Raw genomic sequence first — 23,124 nt, forward strand, 5'->3', positions numbered from 1 at the left:
GTTCATAAGCTCGTCCTTGCCTATGGAGAGGGAGAGCAATGTGCTGCTAATTTTGTCTGTGACACTGAATTACTGTGACTGGAGGTCCAAGAGGATGGAAATGAGCCAGCCCAAAACCTGATGCCCTCTGTTTAAGATCTGTGAAAGTAGCACAGGCTGAAGCCAAACTGCCACACGCTCAGCTGGGACAGTTGTTGTGCATTTTGACAGGAGATCTAACTTTGTTAGGGAATGGATGCCAATCCACAATAATTAAGAAGAAGCAGATGGATGAGGTAAAGATATATTTGCTCATTTCTTTGACTTGTGGTCAGGCAGTAAGAAAAACACAAAGGAACAAAAAAAACCTGGTACCTCCCAAGGACAGCTGATCAAGTGCCATTTCCCAAACTGTCCGTTCCTCCAACCTGGCACCACAGGACAACCCTATTTGATCCACAAATAGTGGATCAAAAGTGTCTGGCATCAGCCATCTTTCTAGCTTATGGACCCTGTTGATTTGTCACCACCATTTTGTTCCCTATATCTGTGCTCCTCACAGCCTCTTCCATGCCACTCCTTAGTCCCTTCGGCTCTTTGTTATTTTCTCCCCCTCCAGAGGCATTTACCCAAATTTGCTACAAGAACCTGATATTCAGATGGCACTGCTGCTGCTTAAGTCTCACAGAAAGAAAATTGTTTAACCAGTTAATATTAATTTCTACTTTTTTTTTTTTTTTTCCAAAACATAGACATGTTTGATGATTACCATTTGAGTTCTGGAAGAAAGGAGGAAGGGTATACAATCTGGTCATGCTAAGAGCCTGGAGAAAGCTGACCTGCAGAGCCCTGCCATGCTTTACAGACCACATCCCAGCTTTGGGTGCCTGGGCTCCCAGTGGCTGGGAGCCTGAGGGCCACTGAAATGTGAGTAAGCAGAGGAGAGAAAGAGCTGGGTCCAGAGCAACAGAGACAGCATTCTCAATCCATCTGCAGCAACAGGATGCAGCCTGACCTGAGTGTTGCTGAAATAAAAGCTGCCTGCTGCAAAATTTGGATGTGAGCTGCAGCCACATTTAGATGTGAGGGAGCCAGGCAGAGCAGTAAAGGGAGTCAGAGGATGAGGGTGGGAGGAGAAGGGCTAGCCAAATGAAATTAAACTTCTTGGCTAGCCAAGAAGCCTGCAGCAAGTGTGTGTGTGAGGACAGCTCCCCAAATGTCTTTTATTTTGAACACAGCTAAAGCAATTGAAATATTACTGAAATGCACAATTTTTAGTAGTAAGAGGTGTCCTAAGCCTGCTGCCCTCACATGGGGCTGTGGGGAAGCTCAAAGGCAGGCAGGCTGGGAACTGGGAGAGAAATGCAGGGGAACTTGTGTACCTGTCTGCCCTATATTATGATTTTTCTTGTGTTTAACATGGCTTTTATCTGGACTGAATACATCACTTTAACAATTATGTACAAAGTAAATTTAAAAAAAAAATAACAGCCATAGGTAAGTCTTAAGGAAGGACTGGAAATGACCAGCTGGGAAGTAATAGAAATTAATTTGGTGTGTAAGTGCCATGCACACCACTGAAAAGCCACAAAACCAGTGCAGAAAGAGCTGGATGTGCAGCACTGTTGGCAAAGCAATCACACTGGGAATACAGGATAGTGTCTGAATGCTGTGATGAATATCTTACTGGATAATTCGTGATGAGGGAAACTAGAAGGAGGGCAGATCCAGGTCTGAACACAAAATGGGAGTTTGTCAAGCTCATCATGTCCCACTCTTCCTCCCTGTTCCCCACTCTCTCTCTGATCCTCTCAGAATAAAGTGAAAATGCAACACAACTCTAGTATTTCCCATTCATTTACTTTCCTGTATGAGGACAGGGTGTAGCCCATTATTCTAATTCCAGAAAAAACCAAACTCCTTCATAAATTTAATGCTCTGGTTTCAGTGCATCCCTCAGCAGAAAGGATGTGGCACACCACAAACACCACCCAGGAACCAGATGCAATGCAAACTGAGCTGCCATACAAGCATTCCTTCATCCCTGGAGGGGACACTATTACAAAGTCAAGATAACAGACTTAAGCAATTAAGATATGCTCTATGCATTAATGGAGAGAAATCTGTGGATTCCTGCAAGCTTGCAGGCACTTAGTGGAGAGCTGCTACATAGGCTCTTTTCTCAAGGTAAAGGAAGTACCGGAAAGTATGGCAGTGTAAAAAAATATTTTCAGCTGACATGATGCTACAACGCCACTTAAATATCCTGCCTTCTCATGCTGACCTAGAAACTCAGCAGGGTCGTGTGCCCCCTGATATAACCACGTCCGGTCCTTTGCTCTGAGCAAAATAACGCTTAGGTTTGCCTAAGGGAATGTAAAATGCTTTGAGAAGCTGTATTTGAAGTCGTGTCCCTCCCTTTCTCCTGTAGCTTTTGCAATCACCAACTTCTGCACTTTTAGAGTCAGATCAGTTTTAGCCACTGATACACTGCTGTTTTTTCTCCATATGCCCTTTTCTCCATATGTTGGTTTTCCTTCATATGCTCTTTTCATATATAGACGGTGGGTTACAAAGAGCTCGTTAGCCTTTGCATATCCTTCATAACCTCCAACTCTCATCCTGTGATGCCAGGAAGTCAAATTTGGCAACTATCTTGTTAAATGCATATTTTTGTCTACATTTAAATTAGTGGAAAACTTAAGATGTTACCTATGAAAAATGTAAAGAAAGTCTTTAAGTCCAGGTCGAACTAATACAGAAATAGTAGACCATTCCTAACTTCATTAGTCATGTTATTGACTGTCTTGCAAAGAATCCCATGTGATTCCCATGATCCCACAATCCCATGTACAGAAGCAGGAAACCAAGAGGTTGCCACTGCTCCAGGGAGACTGACAAATATGCTAATTTTATGTTAAGTGAGCATTTACTGAGTGAAGAAAGTACATATTTTCAAGGTGCTAAACTGAAATTAAATCAAATTTGGCTGAGAAAGATATGACAGACTGATGATTTACATTAGCAATTGTAATAGTATTTTGCTTTGAAGATGTCTCTCAATATCAGTATTTCTGAGATGTCTCATCACCCACAACTCAAAAAATTCTTTTCAAATTATTCTAAAAAAAAAAGCTGTTTTTTTTTTTTTGAGGGATCATTCCAGCTGGAGTATTTTAAACAATTCAATTTTTCTGACACTCGATGACGAATTCATTTCTCTCCCTGGACATTTTTGAAATAACTGTATATATGATGGTGCAACCCAGTTTGGATTCTGCAACTGATAAGAAGGATCAGGAGGCAATTTTTTGATCAATAAGCATTTCATGTAACAATGAGACAGATGACAATCTCTCTCCAAAAAAAGAAAAAGAAAAAGAAAATTCAGAACACAGTATGAGGAGGACAGAAAGTAGAAAGGAGTAACAAAAACAGTGGCAGTATATATTATCTTGCTATCAGACTGAACAAAAGAAAAATATTACCTTTTGGTGGGAGACTGACTGTAACCTTATTCAACTGCTTCAGTTGCAAGTGGAGTACAACTCTGGTGTTAAAGCTGCTGAGAGCCACTGAGGTAGATTTGTGAGTTCATATAGTCATAAAGGAGAGATTTCTAGGTAGTGGTGTACATTTATGGGAGAGGAAACAGGCTTCTCTAAAAAGGAAGTTGTAAACATGTGAGTTTATTCCTGTTATATTTAAAGGAGCTGTTTATGAACTAGTCACTGTACTGCAGATTAAATACAGTTTTATTATGGCATATAAATCTAAGAATCAGTGACTGTCATGGTCAGTGGCATAACACTGCTACTATTATGTCAGATTTAGTATCAGAATAAACAACCAAGCTGCAGCACAAGGAGCTATTAGTGACGTTGACTGTGCTGTAGAAAACCTTTGAATCTAATTCAGGAAGCTATTTAAAAACAATGCTATCCCTAATGCTGTACTACACTATCCTATCCTATCCTATCCTATCCTATCCTATCCTATCCTATCCTATCCTATCCTATCCTATCCTATCCTATCCTATCCTATCCTAGTACTATATGACATTATTCTCTTGAAATTTCTAAAATTTTGGCAAAACATTCAAATAAGGTACTCTAATTTAAGACCCCTCCCCCCCAAATAAAAAAAAAGGAAAAAAACCCAGCAAAGGATATAACAGAATCATTTCAAATAACCAGTGTCTGCTGAGTGGTGTCAGCTCTATTGGCTTGACAAGTTTTAAAACAATGTCACTGATACAACCACAATGCCTGTTGTTATTTACAGCATGGGCGTAGCTGAAGCCAATGGGAATCCCCCAATCTTCCGAGTGAGTTCCTTCTCCATGACAGCTAATACTGTTTTAACTGTTCCCTGAAATATGCAGATGTAGAAAGCATTACTGTACCTATCAGAAAGGGCTTATTTAGAGAGTGTATATATACAGCTTTAAAATTTGCTGAGCAGAAACACTTGAAAAGAAGACATCAGACAGGTTTTGGTTCTGTAATTTAAACAATGAGATCATTTCTTTTAAAAGAAATGCAAAGTAGCCCACAGTCAAAGGTCTGGCTTAACAGGAAAATGTTGAAGTGTCTTTCCATAATTTATATATTTCTCTTTCTTTTTGTGATAGTGGGAGTTAAGCAAATTATTCACCATGAATAATTCAGTCTATGAATTTATAGCCCTATATAAAGGTCCTAAAGAAAGATTAGCTTATCTTCACATTTATTCATTACTTAATATTGTTTGAGGAACGTGTTTATTTTACTATTTCTTGGATATACTCATGCAGAACAGGTGTTCTTTTTTCTTCTACAAAGAGCAGCAGCACAACATAAACTTACTTTACATTCTATATACAGTCTACTTAAGTGGAGTTTAGTAGTGTGAAGATTGTGTTGAGCCTTTGAACAGAGATAAATTTCATCCTAAAAAGCTGGAGAGCTTAAAACCGCATGGACAGGCCCAGGCTTCTCTGAGAGAATGAAAGCTGTCCAGGCCTAAGGCAGCTCTGAGCCCCGACACACAAAGGTGCATTAGTGCAGCACTTCTCCAGGATCCCTGGTCCTACACTCCTTTTGGGGGTTTGTTCTTTCAGTCACAGGAGCACATGCCATGAAATTCCTATCTAATTCATACTGCAGAAACTCCCACGTCCCTTGTTCTTCCCAGGTTCTCCAGCAACCTGAGACAAACTTTCTCCTAGGAAAGAGGTTCTAGGAAACCTCTGGTGCTTCTAGCATAAGAGGCCACTGCAGATCAGAAGAGGACACAGGCACCTTCAAATTATCAATAATGGGAGTGAAAACTAGTACAGCTCTTGAGAGAGGCTTGACTTGATCCCAGTGAGCCTCTAAAATATGGGGCCTCAGTCACTTCCCTTTCCATCTGACAACCTCTGCAATATTTTGGTCAGTCAATGTGTTGTTTTGTTATGATTTTTCCCTAAGTGAAACAAGTGTCAGATAAAACCTGAGCTTTTTAAAAATTTTCAAACAATGAGTGAGTTTTGAATTAGACGCAATTTCTTTATTTGTCTTTACAAGAAATGGCATGGAAATAATCTGCACCCTTAGCCAAAATAATCTGGCCTGAACGCTATTTCTATAGCTATTTCTGATCAAAACATTAGGGCATATTCACATTTCTTTGAATGTTTTATATCTGGAACTATGGGTAGAAGTTGCACAAGCCAGGTAAAGTAATGTAAATTTTTAAGACTTGTGCCTTGGCTTATTAAAGACAATTTTTTTGTCAATTCCGTCTGTTATCTTAGGGCAGTTCTATTCTAATTTTTGATTTTTCCTTTGAATATACTTGGAGAAAAATGATAAGATACTATACTTTCAGCTTCAGGAATACCTTTTTCAGACTGTGTAACACTTTTTTTTTTTTAAGTGATTTAAAAGCCTTGAAGGTGCTCTGAGTTCTTCAGTTTTGCTATCTATGCCATTAGAATTTCATGGGGCCAACAGCACATTTTATTGATGTCATGTTTCTTCGGCACTTGAACGCAGTTGCATTTGAAATAAATTAGTATTAGATATTACACTGTACAGGCAATATAATTCCTGTCTTCCTGTGGTAGGGAAAAGTTGTATAACCAAGATATGCCACCTTAACAAAATACAGGAGTTAGGAAAAGGTCAGTCTAATAACTAGAGTTTAAGTTTTCATTTTATTCCCTTGCTTTTAAATAGTGTTATCAGTGTTTTGAATGTCAGATAAGACTTGTGCAAATACTCTGTTCAAAATGGCACTAACCAAATTAAATTGCCTTACAATCTCCTTTTCTTTTCTTTTCCTTTCCTTTCCTTTTTTTTTTTTTTTTCAGAGCCAGTAGATTAATACTTTGGAAAGAACTGTAAAACAATGGGATAATTTTCTCAGCAAGATTCTGTAGACTGATTTATATGAAACAATTTTCTGAGACATGTTAAAGCATAAGTGAAATAACTTTAGAATTTAGGGGAGTCCTGCATCCTGTTAGAGGCTGGTTTGCATGCTAGAAGACCATGAGAATAAAGGGTGACCTTCTGGAACTGTTGAATGCCCATGAAAGATTTGAAGACTGGGAATCAGTGAAGTCTCTTCACAGAGAATAGTGCAAGAGGAAATGAAAAGGCAGCTGCCATTACAAAGTATGAGAGGGGCTGAGAGGTGAAGAATCACCTGAAGGGTGAGAGTGAAAAGTTTGTGGGAGGAAATGGCTCCAGCTGATTTTTGGAAGAGCAAAGCTGGCTATACTCATGGCAACTGAGATTACCTAAGCACCTAATTTAATCCAGTTTGCCTGGGGTTGACCATCTGCCTCTCTGGAGTTGCAGCAGATGAATCCTGCAATATTCTGAAAAATGGGAGGAAGATGTTGCATGGATGCTGAGAGGCATCAATGAATATTTTTGGCTTCTCTTCTTCATTTTAGTTCTCAAATAAAAGACAAAATTCACTTGGGCTACCCTAATTTCTGACTCACAAGTTATTTGGGTCGAACTGGCAATTCTAAGTGTTTATCATGTCCCTTGGATGGGAGACCTGTAGATGGGAAATATTCCTTTCTGAATATGGCTTGTAGGTAGGATTTCTCAGAGAAAAACCAGACAGATCAAAACCAGAGATCTGGAAGAAAAGAAAAATTACTTTTATTTCCATCAGGTTTTGACTAGAAGAGCTGTGGAACATTTCTGCCTTTACCAGAAACACTTCAAAGAGTGAGTATGGACAGACAGATCTAAACCAGAGAGACAGACAATAATAAACCTCAGAGGTGTTTCAACCAGGCTGATAACATTATACAGGAGGAATAGGGGAAGGAGAATTGTCCAGATGTTATATTTTTGTATGACAATTCATACATAACTCATGCAGGGGAAAGCACATCTTTAATATTCAACTTCTACCTGCTGTAGCAGGAGGGCTCCCAATATGACAATATGCATTCTCACTGAGATTACAATACTGAATGTTAATGCTGGTGCTCAGAAATGAAGCAGCAGGAAGTTACCTTGAAGTAAGTTGGTGGATGAATTGACTGCATACTAGCTGTTTTTTTTCTCATTATCAGTGAAAGTAGACTGAGCTACCCTGCACTCAGGTTGTCTCTCTGCACTGCAAAATGAAGGAGAGCAGCAGAGCTCAAGCTGTGGAGCTCTGAATGCCAAACTACTAACATATATAATGAAGTGTTAACCTCATTATAATCATGAAGTAATAGTAGATACTTGTCAAAGATGTGTAGCAGAAGAATACTTTTAAATTATTCATGATTTATTTACAGCTCTGCACTATCTTCTAAGATGCAAATTTAAAAGCTTACAAAAAGTGCCCAACAGTATAGAGATCTAATTCTAAACCGATGTTTTATATATATATTAGCATTAACTTCCTATCAGATGATGTCAATGTCTAACAGCATACCCAAACTGAGCACCAATTAGAACTATGCCTATATCCTTTGCAGAATTTTTTAATCAAGGCTGTCAAACCCCCCTTTTCAGTGATGGCAAGTGCTCTCAAAGAGATAAAGTGTTCATTCCTTGGCATGAAACAAACCCTCTAAGTGATAAAACTGCTGTTGTGTGGAAGCGTGGACACTGAAGCTGGTTTTGAAAGTGTGTGTTGGTTTTGGTAGGATGAATTACATGGGAGATCATCGATGGTTTTCAGCTACAAGTGTTGAAGCACCAAATTGCCAGGCTTTTTCTATAGAAAAGAAAGTATCTTATCTAGGATTAAAGAATGATTACCTCTTGGAATAATTGCCATTAGTCACTGCTGGAAATTCAAAGCATTTTGAACTTTTGCCTCCTATTATTCAGTATCTATTTGTAGAGAGAAGCCATACAACAAAAAAGCAGTTCTTTGTTCTATACCTTCCTAAGCCATGAAGCAATGTCATTTATCTCCTCCTTTTTGTGAAGTTTTTCTGTGTTCTCTCCTTTGCACATTTGAAACTAACTACTTGGCTAGATGTAAGCTGGTCTTGCCTCCCATCAGTCCGAGGTGGTGAATGTCACAATGAATCCAGAGAAATGTCTCCTCACCAATTTTAATTTTCACCACAAACACCAGTAAAGACACAGAAACTCAAATCAGGGAACAATAAAAAAGTCTTTACATTAATGTCAGGAAAACTCCACCACATCTAGAAATTGACCTTCTACCACTTCTTCTCAAGGAAACTGACTTTTGTGAAAAGAATCCAGGCCCTTGGGGTTGATTTCTAGGGCCTCTCTTTAGCTGTAGAGTGATGTAAGAAGGAAGGCAGACCTGAAAAGTGTCTCCCCTTTGGCTACTTTTACTAGAAGTCCCTGAAGAACACTAGCTTGAGGCGGAGACAAAAACGGAGCCGACAGAGGTGAGCTGCAGGGACAGCTGTCAGTTCTGAAAATTATAATCCGTGTGATGATGACTCATATTATGTCAATTGTTTCCAAGTGGATATTTAAGTATTTCTGAAAAGATACAATTTAACTTGGAGTGGTTGGTGGAGATGAAGGCAAGAAGCATATTTCCTTTACTTCCCTGCCACTTTCTCAAAAGCAACTCTTGTCTGATCTTGGTGTTTCTGTGCTCAATCATATATCCTGTTAAGAAACTCTCAAATTATTTCTGTTCACCAGAATGACACTTTTACAAAATCATGGGTAATTATGTCTAGCTAATTCCTTATAAATACGTATTAAGTGCCAAAGAAATGCACCACTTTTAGTTATAAAGTACAGACTAAGACAGTACAGGTATAGGTCTCTAAAAAGGACATGAAGACAAAGCTGGGTATTGCATCCAAAGTCACTACACTTAATGAAAAAATCAAACCTCTGCTCTACCTCAGTAATGAGCTTCAAGTTGCAGCCTACATGAAAATGTAGATGCCGGTCACATTGTCAAACTTTTGGATTTTTCTCTTCATATCTTATAATCCAGATAGCCAGGTTCTCCATTTTGCCTTGTGTGCAAGCCCTCAAAGCCTAAATATATGTAAATACCAGATTAAAGAACTTCCTTGAAACATTAACAATACTTTTCTATAATTTTTGCAAATCCTGCATTTCTCTAGAGCTATTATTTTTGTTACTAGACATTAATGTAAAAGAGGATTTTTCATTTGCTGTCTCTTTTAGCTTTATTTCATACCTCAAATCATAATCCATTTTTCCTAGGTAAGAATTATATACTAAATGCCTTTACCTCCAGTTTTCCAAAAGGCTAAAATTATTTTATTTCAGTGTTTTTCAAGCCAGTGAACAAAGGCATTTTTAAAAAAGTATTTCAAGGGAACAGAAAGCATCTCAACTTAAAGAAGAAACATTCTCCCTGATTGCAACTCAAACATTTTTGTTGTTGTGTCTGATGTGATCCTCCTGCTTTACAGAAAATATTATGAGCAGTTATGAAGCAACATTTTATTAATCAGCCATATTTTTGTAAGACCTAGAGCAGAGAGAGGTGTTGTATTGTGGTAGGTGTTGTGCAAGGGATCATTTCTGACGGGGAGCAGATGAACTCCCTATCACAGCAAGCACAGCTGTGGCAGGAGCGGCTGCTCCTATGCAAATAACACTAATAAAAATGGAAATAAGACAGACAGAAGACCAGTTTCATAGTAAGATTGTTCCAGAGTGCTCTTCAAAAACCCATCTGTCTTTAAAAATAGGGCCTTGCATTCATTTTTGCTGACAAATAAGAATTGCATGGTATGGGAACAACAGAAACTGAATGCAAGTGATGCCAGAGTAGCAGTGAAATGGGAGGCTACTCCCATATTGGCCATTTGGAGAATGTAATTGCATATGGGCACAAATTGCAACTTGATCTATGTATCCACATCTTCTGTTGGTTCTAATCCCTCTTGACCACTAAAATATGCCTAGTCAGTATGAGGTGATAGCTAGAAGCTTTAAAGATACTGAATTCTATGTCTACTTTGCCCTTCAAACTGCTGCTCTTGGGTAACCCTGCTAACTGAGCTCTTCCCTCATTCAACATGACTCCAGTAAACATGAGTTTACTCCATGAGACTCCAGTTCAACATGAGCACAGTACAGCTCATCAACAGACATGGTCAGTTATACAACAATTTTACATCGGGAAATCCATCTCTTTGCAGTGAAGTTCAATTCTTCTCTGGTAGAAAGAATAAAAAAGAATAAAAGTTTTGGTTTGTTTTGTTTTCTTGTTGGTTTCTTTAGTAATGATATGTTCTTCTGCTTAATAAAATGTCCTATTTCGAAAGACAGTAACAAACAGAAAGGAAGAAGCAAAAGAATCATATTCCCAAAAGGGCTAATATAATCCCATGCTGCTGGAAAAATTGAGTCAGAGCACTAGCTCTGGTCCAGATGACTAAATTAAGCAAGGTGAGGTGGGAGTGCACCCACTTTCCAGAGACTGACCAAAATCAGACTGCATCATCTTTTGCACCATCAACAGAAGTGACTTGGAAAGTTCCAGAAAATAGTTCATGACTCTCCTGATAGCCAGTAATTTTAAGACTTTTCATTTCCTATTTCACAGAAGTTCTACATGTTAAATTTTAAAAACAAAACAAATAGAAAATTGTATCTACAAAAAAATCCCATTAGCCATGTGATCAATTTCTTTTTCACTTCAAAAAACAGTGCAAAGGGATCACAGATTAACTCCTTAGCCACTTAACAAAGAAAAGTTTGCAATTTTCTAGATTAACCTCTTCACTGAGTTCAAGCAAAGATATCTCTGCACAAAGCATCTAGAGGAAATAATATTAAATCCCCTTTATCTCTGAAAAGGGGAAAAAGCCCTCCTTTAAAACTGTAAATGTTGGGAAGAATTGATTCTTGAAGTGAGAAACCCTGGAAATTCATGTAAGAAGTCAGTAGCAGAAAAATTAAGCAATGCGCTGTAGGACGGTCTAAAAGTGAGGCCAAGGCATCTGTATTGCCCCTTGAGTTCCTCTGGGGAGCTGGCCAGGAAACTGCTGCACTGGAAATAACCATGAGATCCATAAAAAGGATAGAAACTGTCCAGAGGAGTGTTGCTGCAGGTGTTACAGACTCCAAAGGACCTTGCTGGTGGGCGCTCCTGTGAGAGAGTGATGGTTTGCCAGAGTGATGAGGGACAGTTATGACACAAGAGGATGCACAGGGATAAGAAGGCTGTCTGCATGCATAAAGACATTATACAAGGCACACAATAACTTCACAGTGAATGACAATATTCAAAATAACTACAATATCTCTTGATAGAAGCAGTGGTCTCAGTAATTTCCTTTTATTGCCTCCATCTGACACTGAGAGCATAATGAAACCTCACAAAGACAATGTTACAAGGGTCTCTTTGCCCTTATCTTTTTTTTTCCCCCATGCATGGCAGACAATTACTTATTTGTGTGCTCATCAGTCTCTGTGAACAGGTGAACATAAGGCCTCCTTTAAGTATAACTCCAGTATCACCACTTTCTGAACAAGAATGACGGGTCCAGCAAGCATCCTGCTACACACATATCATTGTTCCAGGTATAAAGTGAAGTCTTACCTATAACTTTTCCTAGGAATAGTGCCTTTGGGGAATTGAACTGAATGTCAGATGTGGCTGGCAGGCTGTAACTTGTTGGAGGATAGTGATCAAGCTGGAGAAAGAGAAAAGAAATTATGAGTATTTTGAACTGATCTGCTTCTTACAGTTCTGATCAACTTCATGGAGTTTATGCCATCACTTATAATGTCTAATACACTCTACTTTCATTTTCATAAAGGGAAAACAACAGTAAACCCCCTTCCTTCCATATCTGCCATCTCCACAGTTCCCCAGGCCTGGAGAATACCTATACTGAATATATTTTTGTTCTGATTGCTGAAGAATCACATCAGTTTTTGCCTACGTGCTTTGATTGCTAAATATAGCAGCAGCATCAATAATAAAACAACTTATTCTTTCCATAGAAATAGATTTCCATTTGGGACCTATGTTACTGCTAAAGCTAGATTTACATAGCTCAGGTGTTGGGCATTTTTCTTCTCTCAGAAAAGTCATAAATTAATAAGGCATTCTTTTTTTGCACTTCATGCTTATTGCTTTCTTGTTGAGAATGTTGTTCAATTTTATTGTGATGATGCCCATTGAAACCTAAATAAATTCAAGAGTAATCAACTTAGCTAAATAGTTTAATCTACAGGAAATGCATATTGTCCCTCATATGACACAGCAACCATGTTACATTAGCATATTTTCCCCTGGTTTTTAGCTATTTAACAGAAAAATGTGAAGAAAGAGAGTAATAAAATGAATTGCCTGTGCTTAGTAATAGTGCTGTTAACAGAGTTTAATATAGCTCAATAGAGTTTTGATGTTCACATTTCATAAAGGTAACTGGGATGAATTTTTATCTCTACTGTTGTTATTTATTTTCTCAGCCTTGCATGCTTATTATGCAGGCTTAAAGAGGACAGAACAGTAATAGTTTATTTTATTCTGGCCTTGCCTTGGCACAAAACAGGATAGAGACTAATATATGTGATTTAAGACTTTACAGGGTACAATAGACTGCAGAAGTAATTCTCAAAAAATGGCAACTCTACAGGGCATGCAATATTTTCCCATATCTTTTTGCCATGTTTCTAATTTCAAAATGTTATTGTGGATTACTTTGTTTTAATGATACTGCAAATACTCAGTTCAGTGGTTAAAAGTAAATGAATGGCAGGTAGCATAGAACTGAAGGGCTGAATCCCCTGATACCCTGGAATGCTGTGAGCTCAGGTAAAGCCTACTGGTGTCATGAATCTGCAGAGGCAACCATCTCAAAAACTATAATAATTGGAGGAGTCCTGTCTTTCTCATAATTCCATAAAAACCCAAGAAGAAAAGTGTATATATGTAGTAGACAGGAAAAACAGTCTCTGCAGTTTGCAAAAAAGGTCTAGCAAGTCTTAATATTCAGAAATGATTTTTAATTTGTCATAACTAGTATTCACACGATTATTTTGAGATAAATACATGGAAAATCATAGTTCCATCTTCTTACTCAGAAAATAAGGAGCTTCAGTTTTTTTAGAGTATCTTGAACAGTTTTTCTTAGATTTTTAATAAAGAGCAGAAATACACATTTTACCTGAAATGAGAGTTATATAAATTCAAAATCAAAAGAGTTATTTTTGAAAGGATGTAGTCAATAAAAAGGGTTGAAATACAAAACAGATTGCAACCTCAACCACCTCAGGCCCTACTAAGTACACACTTCATTTAAGTGCTTACTATTGGTTTTCCTGATAGAAGGGAAATTTTCCAACATCCAACATGGCAAGTGCCAGACCCATTTGCAATGGGAACCGCAGGCATATCAGGTGGAAAAAAAATTCCCTTCTTATTTCAGGAGACAAATAGAAATGGCTCAGATCTCTCATGGTATTTACCCTTGTGGTTATTAAATGAAAGGTGTAGACTTTAGAGAGGTGTATCAGGTAAAGATTGGTGAAGACTAATCCACAAAACACTGATTCTCCATTCTCTCATATGTCAAGAGGTTAACCTCAGGTAACTTTTTTGCCTGCAGAGGAATTGTTTCCAATACATACTCAGGATTCATCTTCTAGGATTTCCTTTTATTAATATGACTTCAAATATGCTGAAGAAACTCTGATAAAATAATCTGGCATTCTACTACATGCATTGGTCTCTGTCAGTATCATCAACATATAGGTTCTTTCTTTTTCAGAATCAATCTGGAGCAATTCTGAAATATTTATTTTTGTTGAGATCTGGAATCTGAGCAGTGGTGTTGATAGAGCGTCATTAATCAGATAAAATATGAATGAATTAAAATAATTATCAATCTATGATTTAACTTATCGACTTATGGTGGATGTCCTAAAGCAGTAGCCATGTGTCCACTGTCAGAGTAACAAGTAATTAGTAACAAGCAATAAAAAACCCATCCCTGCCTAATGTACATACTGCCTTTACCTGGGTACACTGGTTGTATCTGCAGGACATACATCAAAATGAAAAGTCAATTTAAAACATGAACCACTGTAAACATTTGCATGCACAGTTACAGAATATCAAATCCTGCCAGCTGCATTGTGCTAAGACTCCCTTTGTCTTCAGGTAGTGCTCAGAATGTGGAAAGGCCCTCTCTTTCCCCATCTTGGAACAGGTTAGTTAGCAGTAACCTTGGCCAGATTTAAAAAAAACCCTCAAAAGTCCTTCCATTGACCTCACCTTCCCTTGGGATTTCAGCATAGCAGAGCATTCTGTCCTGGTACAGAGGCAAAAGGGGTTGCAATAATGAGGCTAATGCTGTGTTACACTGCAGGCTCTAACAGCAACAGACACTTTACTGCTGAGGTTTGCTCATTTAAACAGACGTCTTGTACTGAATAAAAACCTGAACCTATCTGCTCACATATATTTTTCACATCCCATTGAAGTCAAGGGAAGATATCCCAATGGGTTCAGCTATGGATTGTCTTAATGGCTGTCTGAAGTTTTGGGTTGTCCTGATTCCTAGTTAAAATAAATCTCTACTTAAAAGCTGTTGATACCAATTTTCTGGAGCAAACATTCCGGATCGGGTATAGAGCCAGCTCCTGCTCCACTGCCAGCTCTGGGGTCTCTTGTCAGGGGACACCTGCATTGCTTTCCACAGCTTTGAGCGACGCCCTTCTCTAATCCTGGCGCCTGGAATGAAATGATGCACCCCAAGACAGTGGGTGTAGGGAATAGTGGGTGAGGGAATAGGGAGATTTCTGTCCACTTGCTTTTATTGCATGTCTTTGTACTAAACTAGGATTACCTAATAAAAGAAACTTTGTTTTGTTTTGTTTTTTATTTTTTTTCTTTTTGTTTTTGAGACACTCAACCTAGGGTTTCTTTACAGGTCTGTGAGTTAAAGCAGCATGCTGAATTCTTTCCAAAGTTGTATGTGACTGCCATCCAGTGGGGGCTCCAGTGCAAGCAGCTGGAACGGAGCAGCCTGCAGTCTTTGCATGAGATACTAGCCTATCAATTTAATAGAAGACGTAATAAAAAAGGAATTAGTAGTGTCAAATGATATTTGAAAAAAGTTATTACATTATTTAATGAAAATTAAATAGAACTCCTGCATACATAGACGTTGATGTCATGATTTTGTATTAAATTAGTTTTAAAATTATATTTTAGATTTTTCATTACAGCTACTTTTCTTTAAAAACTGAATAATTTAATTTGAGCTTCATATAAACATACAGTGTGGCTTTGAGTGTTACACAGACGAAAATAGGTGGCAGTTTCTGAGGAACTTGCAGTTTCAGTTCTGAAGTCACATCACGTCAAGGCAGACTGCCTTTTTCTGAAGTTGTTTGGATTTAAGCAGAAGTTCAATAAAATTCTCTTTCTTTTAAATTACTGTTCACTTAGATAATAAAACTAATCTTGATGGGAGTTCTGAGACTAACAGAGATATCAGTCTAAGGGCAAACATAATGTCTGCATCACCTTAGTAGTCTTGGTAAAAAAAAGGTGGAAACACAAACACATACCTTATATTCACCCTGTGGATATATTTATATCTGAATCATTGTCAACCCAGCCTGTGCACTGCTATGAAGTTAAGGTTTTTCTTTATGCTGGAGATATTTTATTTTAAAAAATTGTCCAAATCAGATGGAATAATAATGCTGTAAGGCTTAATCTCACACCATCTGACGTCAATACATCTCTCCTATTGACTTCAGTAATAGCAGGAGAAAGAAGGGGGTGTTATCATCACGATCAATGCAGTATTTCTCTTCTGCATTATTATGATGATTTACCACTTTTGTTCCAAACTTTTCTACTCCTGAACAAGGGCTTTTTGTGCTGAATTCTATAATAATACATAACAAAAAAGGTTCCTGCTCAAAAATGCCTACAAAGTTAGCACAGACTAGGCATGAGGCCCCAAGAAAATAACAAGGTGGTATGCAGGTGTTTAGATGGAGCTCCTCACGAGTATGATAGCAGTGTATGAGAAAGCAGGAAGTTGACTATGAAAATCAAGTGGGAGGTATTATGACATTCTTTTTATTGGTGAAATAAAGATGATTATTCAATTGCTAAAAGGTTAGGAAAAAACTTAAAACAATATTTTTAATACTGCGATATTTGATTTGATTTTTTTTTTTTTTTTTCTAGTAAAAGAGGAAAGGAGCAGACTGGAGTGATAATTGTGTAATTCCTTGGGCCGATCATGGCCACTCTTGCTGCAATTCAGCTCCTTCCTTAGTGTGGCACTAGTGCTCCGCTGATGTGTTTCTGACGGGTCAAGCCCTTGACCCAGGTTGGTGAGATGAGATCAGAGCCAGAGCAGGGACAAGCCATGGACTGTAAATGAGTAGTGGATCCAGAGAAACAGTCAGGACCATAAACCCAGCATTTTTTACTGCCTTAGACTGTCACAGACCTGCAGCCTCACTGCTCATCTGGAACACAGGAGGAGGGACACACTTCACCAGGGTGGTGTAAGGCAAACTAAAGGTTTGCATTGTGCTTTGAGCTCTGCAGATGAAATTTCTATAGAGGTATAGTAAATACTATTTTAGGAACCACTCCTAAAAATCTGTTTTTCTGGTTTAATGCACTGATTTAGCCTTTAGCTTTTTTTTTTTCTTTTTAATCAAGGTCAACTACAGTATTTTATGATAAAGTCTCTTTTATGGAGGGATATATATAAAATATGCGATTAACATGTGATACAGACAGAAAAACATAGATACATTGCAGAAAAAAATAAAACAAATATAAAGGTTTGGTTTTTTTCCTGGTTTAAAACTTGAATCATTTATGTGCAGAAAGCTTGTATATATATATCTGAAAGCTGCTGTTGCTCTGCTAAATAATGACAGGGATAATTCGCCTCCCTCTAAAAAACAACAGAAATTTGGATAAAATTTAAAAGGAAATGTAGGAACATAACTCAAAATGTAACAGAAGCACTGATAAGGAAAGGCACACTATTTAGTTTGGCTGCCTTCAAGTGAAACAATTCTCTGATGCTTCTTTCACATCTGTTGACTTTTTATTGCTCTCTTTAGTAGATGAATTACAATAAATGTTAACAGAAGCAATAGAAAGTCATATAATGCCAAGTCATTAAAATTAAAGAGATCTACCTCAGGTACCTAAAGATGACTTTCACAGGACATTAATTTGTCCAATGTGTACTTCCATATAATGGAAACCACCTATTTCATGATAGGTTTTGACTTTTTTAGCTTTGTCTTGGACTCTGGAATTACTTAATGATTTTTTTATTCTTTCCTTGTTTCTTTAATTCCAATAAAATTGTATCAAACTAGAAATCACACAGGCCAAGGAAGACACACACTCATCACTGAAAATGCATTATAGAAGAAGGAAATAGTTTCAGCATAAGCCAATGTAAGTAACACGTTTGTGAGGTGGATAAGCCTGCTGATACGCTCTGCAGACCTTTGCTCTGCTCTGATATGCAGACTCAGGAAATATCAGACTGTACCATGCTCCCTTCTGACCTGAATGGCCTTAGCTTTATTTCCAAGGAAAACGGGGGTGTAGGGTGAGGAAGACATTTCACTTCTGGGTCTTATCATGATACATAGCCTAGACATGGGCAAAGTTTGGGACCAGGCAGCTGAAACATGACTCTGAATCCAGCAACACAAGCTCTGCTAAAAAGATATGAGAAGGATGGATATGTAAAAGAGTTCCTCTTCTATGGAGCAGTTTTACAGAATAGAAAGTAAAGAGGAATATTCTTCCAAAAGGCCTCTACATTTGTAACTATCTCAGCTGATGCAGAGGGTAAAAGTTTTGTAAAGATATATACTTTGTCAGCCTGAGATGGGGATATATGGGTCATGATTTTCCCACTGTGTATCTGCCAATAAGGGAAAGATCTGGTGCCATGTCCTGATGTTCAGGGTGAGGATATTCCACCTGCGTGTTTATTGAAGAGTGAAAGGAGTTCTGGTTTTTGGAAACATTTTGTCTGGCCTTCATTGAGCTGAGATTCAGTGGGGGTGTGCTGGCTTACCTTGGCACGTGCCACTAACCAACTCTGTCACACACAAAAGGGAAGTAGAAGTTGTTCATTTATGAGGTTCCTGTCTACCCATAATTACCCTTTTTAACTGAAATATTGTGAGTCACACTGCAAAATAAAGAAATTGAGTAAATTCAGTGGAGGTTTAAATCAACAAAACTGCTTGGATCTCATGGTCATTCTGTGAGCACAAAAGAACAGGTAAAAAATTAACAATCAGTGAATTATTTGCTCATTTCTGATTCTGGGACACACAATTGAAATTCTGTTCTGCTGTTTCTTGCTGTTGTTTACAGACACTTTTGAGTATTGAACACCTGGTCATTTGCAACATCTGGAACATTCTTATAGTTGGAAGGAACTTGAATTATGTGAAGATCAGGATCTGTAATTATTTATGTTTTGGAAACCAGATGTTGCTCAGGGTAATAGGCATGATATACTATATCAATAAAGCTTTGTTTTATTTTCAAAAGTTTATTGATAGCTATTGATAACTTTTTAGTCTACTTTGTCACTTATTTGTGAAAAAAACAAAACAAAACAAAAAAAAAACAACAAAGAAACCCCTATATTTTCAAACCTGAGTAGAAACCACTTTCTTGTGACTTCTGATTGAAAAAAGAGCTTAGCAGTTATGGGTAAACTAAGTGCTAATGCATTAAACATGCAGATCTAATGTATGACTCTGCTCTAGAAAATGGTCTGAGTTTGCCTTTCTGTGGCACTAGCATTTTGAGTAATACATTGCCACTACAGAAGGGCAATACATAGTGAAAAGGATGTATCCCCAGGGATTTTAAATAATTCATTTCAGCGGAAGGCCTTTGCTATTGATAGAACAAATGATTTTCTTTTTCCTTTAAGCAAAACGTGTTTGGAAATTCATTAATTATTCTTTCAGTAGAATAGAATTACCTGGGTATTAGGAAACAAAGCACAGGGTTAACTGTTGCATTGATGTTAACTATGGTTTACATGTTTTACCTGTGATTAAAGTCCTGGATACTTAAAACATGTTTTATTCATGTCAGCAGCTATGGAATTTGTAAATACTCTCTGACTGGCTCCTTTCAAATCATGAACAGTACTTCCCCATTCCCTACCAGTGAAATGTTAGCTAAACCAGCCTTCAAATTAATCTGGTGTCTAGACAATTTACTGCACTACCCAAAGGAGGCTGAGGCAGCATAATTCCCAGAAAATGAAGGACATAAATAAAGATGGTATTTCTACATAATTTTGATGGCATAACAATCATTGCCATTTCTAATCCTAGGGTAAATGTTTTCAAAATGTGACTCAAAGGGACAGTTTTCAGAGAAGAGTTAAAAAATTGTTTTCAGTCTCAAAAACTATAGATGGATGATGCTATACTAAAATAGATCAGTTTATTTAGCATCTTGCAGACAAGATGAAAAGATGTTTTAATCAGCATCTCTAAGAAAGTGTGAAGGGGAGTGACACCTGACACTAAACATTTCTTTCATCTATCAAGTATAGACACAAAGATCCCAAAGTTAAATGTTGAAGTCTGCATAATTCAAACTGTAAATTAGGTGCAAATTCTTTACAAGGATGGTACTTATACAGCATAAGACATAGGCAAAGGATATGGTAAATTTTCTATCATTTGAAGTCTTTAAAGCTAGATAAAATGTCTTTCTAGAAAATTTATTTTACTGCTATCATTATTTTTGGGTTAGATGCAGAAAATAATTTGGGGAATTTTATGGCCTCTCTTAAGCAACAGCTCAAACAGTGATCATATTCTGTTGAGGTTTCAAAATATAGGAAATACAATAGCTAGGTGTAATTCTACAGCATCAATAATGATGGGAGATGAAATTATAGCCTCACTGAAGTCTATGAGAAAGTTCCCACTCCCTTTAATGAGAACAAAATTTAATATACAATTATAAAATCTTTGATATAGTCATTGCTTTTAAGATGGGGATTAGATGCAGACTGCCTTGCTCCACTTCATCCATTTTATTTTATTGCTATGATATTTACCATTTTATTTTGTAATTCAGAATAGTTTTGAATTAATTTTGTATGATTTATATTTTTAAAGCATCTAGGAGTTTGCAGTTATCTCTTTTCAAGTAGTGCAGAGCTCAAAATGGAAATGGACTTGAAAAAATTATTTTTCTTCTTGATTTCACTTGGGTAAGGGTCAGATATTTCATTGACCATTTTTTCAAAAAGATGGGTATATACTCTTGCTTGCCTCTCATGAAGTTGGAAAATGAAGATTTGTACAAACACATTTTCTGATTATTCTCAGCTTCAGCTGAGTTCAGGTCAAGATTTAGCCATAAAGCTTCATAATTTAGCTCATTTTGTGCAAAGTCAGCAATTAATATTGAGAATATATGGTATTGTTGTGTACAGCCCCTCCATCACATTTTGACATATTGTCCAAGGCTGAAACAGAGAACTGTCAGCCATCCTTTTGTGTGGCCTTCTGAGAAGATGAGCAGTGGCTGCTGATAGTTTTCCTGAAAGCATACTCATAGTTTTGGACAGAGTTTCTTCAGAGTCCTGAAGAAGTTGCTCAGATATAATCCTTCTCAGGAACAAAGAAGGTATTATAAACTGTGACTCATAACCCATTACCAGAAATGGCTTTAAAGCAGGGATTGAGAGCTGGAGACCTGTTGAGAATGTACAAGCAAGGAAGCTGAGAGGTCCAGCCTAAGTCTGTTGACTATCAGCTTTATTCCACTAACACTCAAAGCATATCATACTGGTTCTTTTCCTTTTTTTTTAAATTTTTTTTTAAATTTTTTTTTTAAATTTTTTTTTATTTTCTTTTTTCTTTTTAGCAGGCTGATCTACCTTTCCGCAACAGAGCAGAAAAGTCTCTGATCCAGATTCCATCCCGATTTTATTCTGGGGACATGCAAAGAAGCAGAAGGTATGAATCTTGCACACAGGATGCAACTATCACAGTTCTTTAAGGTACAATTTAAAGCCTGCTGGAGGCAATGGAAGGCGTTTCATTCACTTCAATGGGCTTTGGATCAGAACCTCAGCTAGGGAGCTTTTGTCCTTGGCTCTCTTCAAAGAAGATTTTACTGATGTGTGAATAGTGTTAATCACCCATGAACACTTGGTAAAGAGTGATCTGGTTTTTATGATATGTAAAATACCCTGCTGAAGCATGAAATCTTTTAATGAAATCAAACAAAGCAAAACTTGCCCTCCATAACCTAAAGCTCAGCTCTTGAAATGTCATTTATTGGAATAGTGCATTCCCCATCCTCAGTCTGGGCTTTTTCTTGCCACAGGTGAAATAATATAGCGTTGGAGGTGTGCCATGGTTACTAGTATCTGGTATTTTGCTAGAGGGGAGGGATAGGAACTGTTATTATCAAATGTTAATTTTGTCCACCTCATGGAAACAAGAGAAAATAAGCATATCTTTGTTCCTGAATTTATGTAATTTGCTTTTTCTGACATGTAAATTGACTGTATAGCCTTAATCTTATCCTTGAGAAACCACTGGCAACGCAATTGAGAGCTTGTTATTTCATGTAGAACTAACTATTGATTTGTCTGCAGTCAGTAAATGTATAAAACTGAAATATAAAAACCATTTGACAAAGCCTTTGCTGCTACCTTCAGTCTTGACTGCCATGGTATGTTAGGAATAGGGATGCAATTATCATAACAGCAATTCACACTAAATGTTTGTTCTTGGGCTTGTTACCTTATGGACATACAGTGTTGTGGCTATGTTGATTTCAAATCCCACCTCAAATTCTGATTTTATGTATGTAATCAGTGGTCTCCTGTCTGCTAGCATGAGGTGGATTCACATAGAGTTCATTAATGAGTCTTTTTTCATATTTATATGTAAGTGAAAGTCCTGAGAATCATGATAAAACTCTAGTTCTCACAGTGTATATGGTAGCAATTTATTGCCTGGCTTCAGATTTTTTAAATCTCTCTGGCTCTACAGGGTTATTTCAGTAAGTTAGAAAGACAGGTATTCTAAGTGTGAACTTGCTGTTAAGATCTCAAAAATACTGAGTGCTCTTGAATTGAAGCTTTGATGAGAAATAAATCCTTCTTGTGACACTTTTATGCCGTGTAGAGATGTGGAAGTGTGAGCAATAGCACCTGGCAAGCAAGCTGTCTTCTTTAAAAGCAAGAAAACCAGCTGCTCATCAGGTTCGAGAAGGATTTAGCAGGAAATAAAAGTCTACTCAAATGTTCATAGCTCAGATCTGCAAGAGAAAACTCATACTTTATGATTTGTACTCTGAATACTGAGAAAAACTGTATTTATATCTTCTGTATTTTCAAACACTGTGAGGAATTCATTTTTGAAAACAGGAATAATTTTCAAGTGAACAATCTATTTAGGAGATTCATTTCTGTTCATATTAGTTCTCTCATTAACAGAAGGTAATGAGATAAGTAATAAACTTATGGAGAATAAACAAAATTTGATAGAAATAGTCTCTTTCAGGATACTCTAAGGATAGGATTTCTGGATTTGTTTTGTATGGGTCCCTTCTTTCCCTATTCTTGCATGTGCATCAGACAGATCATCTCATGTAACAAGCCTCAAATGTATCTCCTTTCTGGTTACATAAACCAGCTGC

General features: G+C 37.4%; 1 protein-coding gene across 1 annotated transcript in view; it reads right to left on the reverse strand.

The window, feature by feature from the left end:
- CNTNAP2 (contactin associated protein 2) overlaps window positions 1–23,124 on the reverse strand; it is a 1,047,354-nt gene that overhangs the window by 52,724 nt on the left and 971,506 nt on the right. Inside the window, exon 21 of the mRNA XM_069007741.1 lies at window positions 11,998–12,091. Within this exon, the coding sequence (XP_068863842.1) occupies window positions 11,998–12,091 (94 nt within the window). The remainder of the gene's footprint in view (window positions 1–11,997; window positions 12,092–23,124) is intronic.

Source organism: Aphelocoma coerulescens, chromosome 2 (genome assembly GCF_041296385.1).
Source record: "Aphelocoma coerulescens isolate FSJ_1873_10779 chromosome 2, UR_Acoe_1.0, whole genome shotgun sequence".
In the NCBI taxonomy this organism is placed as follows: Eukaryota; Metazoa; Chordata; class Aves; order Passeriformes; family Corvidae; genus Aphelocoma; species Aphelocoma coerulescens.